The sequence below is a fragment of the Populus nigra genome, chromosome 4 (genome assembly GCF_951802175.1).
Source record: "Populus nigra chromosome 4, ddPopNigr1.1, whole genome shotgun sequence".
Taxonomy (NCBI): domain Eukaryota; kingdom Viridiplantae; phylum Streptophyta; class Magnoliopsida; order Malpighiales; family Salicaceae; genus Populus; species Populus nigra.
Window position 1 is genome coordinate 19,895,003 of NC_084855.1, and position 9,266 is coordinate 19,904,268.

Genomic DNA, 9,266 nt, shown 5'->3' on the forward strand with positions numbered 1-9,266 from the left:
CGATGCTGCTTCCATGGAGGAATGGAGGTTGGCAGAGAAGGGTTAATCATGTTGATTCTCTTTGGCTTGTTACGGGTTTTTTGTACTAATTATCTCTTAAAATTTATCTTATCTTTTTATGAGTGCTATAACCATTTGTTTATAAATAAAACAAATTTATTATTTTTAGTGGCAATTTAAAAACACTTTCATTAGTACATTAAAATAATTTAAAAATAAAAAAAAAATTTAAATAAAAAAAATTCAAAATTTACCCTACATACCCATGATTCGTTTAATCAACCAACAAAAGGAACCAAGGGATTAAAAAAAGGTCAATCCAATAATAAATAGCACAAAATCAGAGAAGTGTTTGTCATGAATGCCACAACAAATATTACTAACAGAAGCTCTCAGGGAAAAATCAATAAATTGGTAATTAATCTCTAAATGAACTTCCATGGTACACAAATTACAAATTGTATCGGCACACAATGCACAGTGAATTACAAGTTTTGGGAATTTCAATCCCATGAAGCAATTACATGTCCACAGAATCCTGCTTGCTTCCTTGACTCATCTGCTGATCAATAAGGTTTGCTCTGTTTATTGTCTTTCTTAAGCTGAACCTTCAACATCTTACCACCCAATTGGCATCCATTCATCATGGTAATGGCATTTTGAGCTGCAGCTGGTGAGTCATAACTCACAAATCCTGCAAATAAAGGCCTATCAGAGACATAGGTAGATATCCTAATTGCAAATGTCAGGCTCAGAAGTACAGTTCATACCGAAACACTTGCTAACACCAGTTGCTTTATCAACAAAGACCTTGGCACTTAAGACCTGACCAAATGCTTGAAAAGTATTGGCGAGCTCTTGGTCACCGAATTCTTGAGGTATATGATATATGAATAAATTAGCACCAGGTGGACCTAAGATGAATATCACAGGCAGTTAGGAGAAAAGAACCACGGGAATGCAAAAAGGAGTGACAATTAACAAGACATGGAATAATATTAATTATATAATAAACATGCCTTCCACTTGACCCCCAGAACTTCCACTGGCACCTGAAGATGTTGCAGAATTACAGCTCGGAACTGTGGGTGATAATGTACCAGGAGAGTTACTCAAAGGTCGGTGACTCATTATTGCTCCAGGATATGCAATTGGATACTGAAGACCTGGCATCGTTGGATAAGCAGAGCCCATATAACCAGCAGGAGCATAATTTCTAGGGGAAATATTGAGTGAAAGGTCAGGTCTGATCCCACCACGCAGACGGTATGGCACAAGTTCATAAGCTCCAGGAGCCTACAAGGAAAACAAAGAGATGACCACGCTCTTAACACCATTTTGATTTTAAATAGTAAATGAAAAAAAGTTCGAGTTAAATGAAGAAAGGAAAGCAAGATACTACGAAGTTAGGGAGTCAAGAAAGATCCTGACAAGTTCCAAAAGGTTTTGGTAACTGCAGATTCTGGGATATTTCCTGAAAAATAGAAACAGACCTGGTATCCATATCCATTATAAGGGGGAGCATATCCCATTGGCAAGGCACCAAATAATGATGGATGTTGTGAATCAGTATTGGGCATAGCTTGAGATTGTGCTTTCTGGGCCCTCCGAGCCTGCCTTTCCTTTTCTGTATCTGCCCATTTGACAACCAAAGGAACACTTGAACCCTAACAAAGCAAGAGAGTGATCAGACTGCATATCATTGATTCATGCATCCATATTAATGCTGAGCTCCAAGTTTTAAACGGGTTTACGAAGACTGGCCCTCGATCCTCAATTCTTTATAACTTACAGAAATAAATAAAATATATAAAACATAAACTCAACAGGGAGAAGAAAAAAAAAACTAGTTAAAACTTGGAACTCTTACCTACAGCATCTGTTAAGAACGCGACAAGGTCAAATGAAGATAAGTTTTGATTTTAGATCTATCATTTGTTGTAAGAGAAAAATATATTGATATTGATACAAGTTTGTGATCGGTTTTATACCTTCATCTTGTACAGCCTATTCAGGAAATACAAATTTTGGTTGTTCAAGTTCAGAGAAAGCTACAAAAATTATTTTGACAAAGTTACTTATGCTATTCTGCCAAAAGCTCATCACCTGTCTGACCACATAGTTAGCATACCACCATCAAAGTGACTAAATGACAGATTTTACCAGGCAGATCCATGATGTTACATCATGTAACAAAACCTTATTCAATGTTCGAGTTCAATTTGATAACCAAAATTGATTAAAAAGACAGACAAAAAAAGATGACTTTTCCCATCACATTATTAAACAGCATAGAATTAAAGTTGGGCTCTAACTAGAAAGAATAATTGCTTGAGCTTGAAAACTATGTTCCATTGGCCAATAAAGCTCACCTCCATTTTATGCTTTCCATTGATGTCCTCCAGGGCAGCATGGGCTTGTTCTTTTGTCTCATACTTCAAAAAAGCACAGCCTGCCAATTAGTTAATTGAGATCAGCAAGAACAGTACAGTTCAGTGCTTCACAGCAACAGCCATATAAGAAATCAGGATTATTAAATAAAGAATACCTTTGCTTGTTTGTTGAGAACCTCTTAGTATTTGTAAGTCCTTTATAATTCCATATTTAGAGAATAAATCGGATAATTCAGCTTCAGAAACATTTTTTGGAAGCATACCAACAAATAGTTTGTGTTCTGGATTGCAAGGACAAAACAAAAATCATAATGGGACATGCTAAATTAACACTAAAATAAAAGTATCAGATAAGGCATGAGAAATCTTGCTGCAGCAATTCACAGTAATGATCTTAATGGCAAATAAATCAATAGTCAAAGATATTTTATTACACCTAGCCTTTCCAACTCTCCATCTGCATACTTCACTTGCAAAGGACTAGATGCCTGAATTGGAAAGAAAGAAAAGGATGCATTTCAATTAGAGAGACAGTGAGATGAATGCAATAGAGCTTAATTAAAATAAGAGCACAAGTCATACAAAGCTAGCACCGATCAAGGACCACATTGCAAGTTATTAGACTATCCAACCACTGAGATATATTTAACAAAAGAAAGCATTGAGAATTAAACCCCTAAATAAAACAGATTATAAAAGGCTAGACCTCAAAGAATCCTGATTAACTGAAACACCTAGGCCAGCAAAATCCCAGATTGCATGACTATTCATCTACAATAACAGTGATTGGGATATGATGTAATTAACCATCGAATGTTGAAGATCAATTGTGAACATATGCTGCAATATCTAAAATAATCTAGTAATGAACTAAAAGTATCGATGGTTTTTCCATAATGATTGGCTTTACATTCAAATTTAAACTATTCAAATAAAGTCTTGAGACTCCATCGCAACTTATTCCTGCAGAAAGGTGTTCTTTTTTTTTTCCTGTCACGACATCCTTACAATACATTCTTCGAAACAATTTCCATTTTGGTTTAGAATCTCTCAACATTTTCTCTCATCTACAGATGCATCCTCATTTCATTTTGTGTAGAGCGACTCACCCACACTTTTCACTGCCAACTTCTTTTCATCCCTCCTAAAACACCACCGTCTTTCCCATACTCTATTAGCAATATTACCACGATCTCATTGACAAAACCAGTCCTCGTTGCAACAGATTCCAACTCCAACACAGTAAAATTTACTTGTGATGCAAACATATTCTACTACTGTAAATCACCGAGGCTTGTTTTGGCATGATTAATAATAATTAAATAAACAATTATCAACATCAGTAATCTATAGCCATTACATCACAGGATCCACAGGTCACTCACAATATATCAAACACAGTAGAAATCATCCCATGGCTCCAAAGTCAACCACAGTAAGTAATTTCCATAAATACCAAATAAAATAAACTACTCAAATTAAGTCGGAAGAATTAATTAATCACATTTCATCTACAATACAATGTGGATAGAAAACAAGAAATCAGCAAGTTGTAGACTGTAGAGAGAGAGAGAGATCAAATTAGAGGAAGGACTAACCCCGGGCAACGTTTTCTTATTATGGCAAGCATTAACAGCCTTATCTGCTTCTTGTCTGGAAGGACATATTAGAAAACAACAACCTAAGAGAAGAGGAAATTAGGGTTGCAAGAACCATTACACACTGCGAATCTTGAATGTGAAGAATTTAAAGCAAGTATCCAACCTCGGGAAGCGCGAGTGGTCTTGTCTTTAATGATGTTGACTTCGTCCACCAAAGCGAGCTCTTTGAACATTGCCAGAAGCTCATCTTCTGTCATGTGCTTTGGTACTTGACCTACAAATAGCTTCACGCTCTCCTCATTATTGCTGCTGCTTGATTTCTTCTCCTTTTCACCCTCCGCCATTACCCCGAACAAATTAAATTAAACACTCTCTCCCTCTATGTTCTTGTTGGTGTGCTTGTAACACACTCTCCCCTCCCCCCCCTGGAATTCTTCACTGGCTTTGTTTCTCTCTCCAGATTTCTCGTGTTATTTTCTTTTTTGGTGATTTCGTCGTCGCATGGAAATTGGGGGATTCCTGGATGGCAAATTTGGATCTTCGATGGATAAATTATAAAATAAAATAGTTTCCATTTGGGCTTAGACTTTTGATTTATTTACAACACTGACCTTACAGCTGTTTCAGACTAAAGTTTTTAGGCTTGGAGATGGGTGTGCTTTGTGTAGTTATTACCTGGTAGTCATGTCTATTCAACTATTTCTCAGTTTAAATTACTGTAACGCCCTTCTTCTTCTTTTCTTTTCTTTTCTCTTGCATGGCATGGCGACCGGAGTGATTTTTCCTCCTCCTCTCTCTCTCGGGTTATCTGGAATTTCTTCGCCATATATAATATCAAATCTTTTCTTTTATGTTTATCTTTTTTTTTTTTTGAAAACTCAGAACTATCTAAAATCATTTTTTGAATTTTAATTTGAATCTCATAGACGAAACAAGATAGCAGTGATAAGAATTTTGCCGCGTTGTGATGAAGGCCTGAGGCTCTAAAATTAAAAGCGATCAGCGTGCGTGTCCACACGGTTCTGGCTTGTGTTAATGGGAGGTAGGATAAGAAAAAAACTAAAAACTAATTAAATTAAAAAAATTAAATGGTGAAAAGAACTATTTAAATAGATTAAAATTTTAAAATTATTGATCAGTTTAGTTCGGTTTTATAAGCCTGAAACCGAAAAAACTGACCCCAAACCGAAAAAAAACCTGAAAAAAACTAAGTCAAACTAAAAAGCTAAAAAAACTGAGCCAAATCAGTTTGAATCAGTTTTTATTCTAAAAACCAAACCAAACTTAAACCGATCAATTTAAACTGGTTTAAGTTCAGTTTTGATTTTTTTTAAAAAAAATAATTTAATTATTTAAAAATAAAACTAAATCAAACCAAAAAAATATGATTGACAGATAGATATAACGAAAAGGACAAGTCTCAGGTCTCAGGTATCCCCCGTTTTTGTCTTCCCTTGCTTGCTTTCTTTCTTAAGTCTTAGGCCTGTGAAATAACATTTCCCCTCCTCCCTTTTGAATTTTGCATGCCTACGATGACGTGTCCTCAAGGTCTGATCTACGTTTTGGACAAAAGAAAAGAAAAGTGAAGCCCTTTACCTTGCCTTTAAGTAGAAACACTAACTTCATGTTTGGCGGCAGTTCCCTTTTTAAAGCATGTGCAAAGATACGATGAGCAGAAATTGGCAAAAAATAGGAAAGGACTCCCGCTCTCGATTAAGAAAAGATTCTGTTCTTTTTTTAAAATATATTTTTTATATTAGTATATTAAAATGATAAAAAAATATATATTAAAAAAACTAATTAAAAATAAATGTTTTTTTTTTTAAAAAAAAGCCCCCCAATGAAAACAAACAACACCAAATCACAGTAGTAGTTGAAATTATCTGACTGGATGAAGGTTTAATTTTGTGCCTTCAACATGTGCCTGTACTCTTATTGTGACTTCTTTTTTCTATCAAGACAAACGTTCCTAACATGCCTTTTATAGAAAACTCCAATTATCATTCCCTCGTGGGATCATCATCTTTTATTTGGTTTAATTTTTATTAAAAAACAATAAGAAAACTGAAATTAAAAAAAACCAAACAAATTTAAATTGACTGGTTTTGATTCCGGTTCAAATCGGTTTTGGCTTGGTGTTTTTTTGGTTTTAACTCGATTTTTCAGCTTTGTTTGGTTTTGCTCGGTTTTGGTTCGGTTTTTTTAGTTTCAAGCTTATAAAACTAAAACCGAACCAGTCAGTTTTTTCAAAATTTTAATCAGTTTAATCGGTTTTTTTTCACGGTTTGATTTTTTCAGTTATTTTTTTCTGTTTTTCTCGGTTTAATCAGTTTTTTAGTTTTTCAGATTTATTGTGCCTATGAATTTTAATTTTTTTCATCTTCATTCATTTTTATTTTGCTATTTAAGGGCCTAATTGGAAGCTAATTTGCGTAAAATTATCAAGGAATGAAGAGAAGAAATTAATATATAAAGAACTAAAATGAAAGAAGCAAAGAACACGAGTGATGTTTTCTAATTCTTTGTGAAATATTTAACTTAATCCTCATTTTTTACTAATTATAAGAACCGGATCCCTTCAATTTTCCAAGTTTCAACAAAAATCAATTTTGATTCAAAATTTAAAATAGCATTATAGCCGATGGTAAAAAGATGTTTTATAAATAGAATTAATCTGATAATATTTTATTTATTAACAAATAGAATTAATCTTTAAATTAACATAATGTTATTTAAATATATCTTTAGGAAAAAAATAAAACAAAGATAATTTAATATGAAGATGGGACTGGCATGTAATTTTCTTAATCTACTTTTGTATCTTTTACACATGTCTTTCTTAATCATCTATTCTCACTTTCTCAACAACATCGTCACCGAATCCAATTGAAGACCAATGGTAACGGTCTTCATGGTTTAAGCCAATATAATTGGCTCTCTGTCAATTATCAATAATGTATTTAGCTTTCTTGGCTTTTTGCTTGTGTTGACTCTGTAATTAGCGGCGACGCAAGGAGATGATGTCATCAGTCTGACGTGGTTGAACGGTGACCAAAACTCCCAAGGCCTTTCTTGTTCATTGATGGTGGTCATTTCACATTGTTTTTTTTAAAAAAAAATTAAATAATTGTTTTTTTTTTTATATTAGCATATTAAAATCATCTTAAATTTTTATTTTAAAAAATCTTGAAATGAAATTGTTTTAATAAAAAAAAATTTATATTAGCCTAATTATTAACCCACATCAAGTGTTTTTTTTGGCTCAGGCAACGAGCCTGAGCCTAGGTGTTGGGCTCAAGCCCAACTACTAGGCATGGACCTAGACCCGAGGGATTTGGCCTCGATTTTGAGCTTAATAATATGGTCAAATGTTCATAAGCATAACGAGTGTTTTAAACCCAATCACTTTAGTTCTTCATTAATACATGTATATGAGATATTTGTTTCTTGTTGACATTTTTATAAAGGATATTTGTTCTTCATTATTGTTATCATGGTAAAATGATTTTTTCACCTTGTTACTTAGAAAAAAAAAAAACAAAACTAATGAGCTATAAATACCCTTGAACTACCTAGGTAAAATGATTCACAATTTACATTAAAAAACACACATATATCCAAAAAAAGAACAAACAACATTTTCTTACAATTTCATACTCTTTATCATATTTATTACTCTTTTCCTTTTTCTTTATAAGATTATAGACTTAATCATCTAATAGTCCTCGAATCCCCTCTAAAAAAGACTTGTGGATCAAATTTGATAAAAAAAAACAACATGAATATTTTTTTTAATTAAAACAACATGGATCAAATTTGACAAAAAAAACATGTGTGTGAGCTTAGCCTTCGAGGGCCATGCATGTTTGGCTTGTTTCTTAGATATTTCTTTAATTTTTTTAATTTTTTTGACAAAATATCTTTGAATTAATTTATTAAAATAATATTTTAATGATTATATAATCATTTCATTGTTTTAAAGAAGATATTAAGTATTTTTATAACGATATTATCCATTGCTTTATTAATAATTATGTATTAGCTTAATATTAAATGAGAATAAAAAAATATTTTTATATAATTTTCTCAAATTTAATTTTCTTATATTGGTGTGTAAAAATGATCAATTAATAATTTTTTAATTTAAACTTACTTGTATGACCAAAACAAGTTTTTACTAGTAAGAAATATGCTTCTCATAAAAAAGCGCATGTTTTTTTGTCAACATAAAATAGAAATGGATGAATAATAAAATTAGGTTCTTAATTAAAAATATATGTTTTTCCTTCTTAATTCAAATCATTATAGTTTTAGTGAATATTATTTTCTGATTGCTATTGGTTTTTATTAATGAAATATATATGTTGTTAATAAAAAAAATATTTTATTCTCAAAATTTTAAAAAAATACATGAATTAAAGAAAACTATTTTGGTGGAATGTTTTTTTCTTCATAATTTTATTTGTTGTGTTGCCTACAAATATTTATTTAATTTTATTATTATATAATTAAATAAAAATTAGATTCCTAAAAGTTTGTCTGTGCAAATTATAACCAGTGGCAAAGAGAAGTTTATATATATATATGTATATATATATATATATAGAAGAAGAAGAAGAAGATTTAAACTCAGAAAGGAAAAAGGATAATAATATAAATGCACAGATGGAATGCTTCGTTTGATTGGCAGCTAGCAAGTAACATACTGATAACACTGGCATGCAGGACACGGTTTTATGGTAATGGGATCCTTAAAGCTTGTTTCCCATGGTGGAATATCTGTACCAAGTCAGAGAGGGTGTGATGGTGACGAGTCACGACCTCCATTTTTTGTTTCAGAACTTGCTATTAATTTGATCAGATGGAGCCTGACCTCTTGTTGGGCTGCAGCAGCAAGGCAATCGGACGCACAGTAATGCATTGTTTGCCGGCCGTCCTATTCATGGACATTCTCTGCCGTGCTTGATTTTAACACTACTAGTAGCAAAAGGCCTAACTTTATACAGTTAACTTGGTATTATCTTCAAATTCCTAAAGTCAATGATTCAAAGGGGCAGGCCACCATCATTCTTTCAGACTCATCCACAGCAGCAAGGCTAGGTCAAACTACTGATGGGGATCTGGACGACGGGGTGTCAATATATAGGTATGATCTTAATCATAAGAATGACAACATGATTAAGAAAAAGAAGGGAGAAAAACCCTATATTGGTCTAACCTTGGTTTGGTTTTTAGGTTAAAGGCTAGTAGTATGATAGGTTAAAATGCTGCT

At 32.7% G+C, this 9,266-nt stretch overlaps 1 protein-coding gene across 1 annotated transcript; it reads right to left on the bottom strand.

Moving 5' to 3' along the window:
• Window positions 1-392: 392 nt before the first annotated feature.
• LOC133690902 (RNA-binding protein BRN1-like) lies at window positions 393-4,617 on the bottom strand. Its single transcript, XM_062111181.1, has 9 exons — window positions 4,158-4,617; window positions 3,992-4,074; window positions 2,830-2,881; window positions 2,549-2,674; window positions 2,373-2,452; window positions 1,494-1,667; window positions 1,020-1,296; window positions 771-914; window positions 393-694 (listed from the first exon to the last, which is right to left on the bottom strand). The coding sequence occupies exons 1-9, from the start codon at window positions 4,336-4,338 to the stop codon at window positions 567-569; spliced, it is 1,245 nt and encodes a 414-aa protein (XP_061967165.1). The 5' UTR covers window positions 4,339-4,617; the 3' UTR covers window positions 393-566.
• Between the last annotated feature and the right edge of the window lie 4,649 nt (window positions 4,618-9,266).

Bases quoted from the DNA above. Each gene is read 5' to 3' on its own strand.
- LOC133690902 (XM_062111181.1), bottom strand. From the start codon at position 4,338: ATGGCGGAGGGTGAAAAGGAGAAGAAATCAAGCAGCAGCAATAATGAG. The intron at 1,668-2,372 runs GTGAGCTTTATT...TTGCTTTGTTAG, and splicing joins ATGGAAAGCATAAAATGGAG to GGTTCAAGTGTTCCTTTGGT. The intron at 915-1,019 runs GCATGTTTATTA...TATTCATCTTAG, and splicing joins TTCTGGGGGTCAAGTGGAAG to GTCCACCTGGTGCTAATTTA.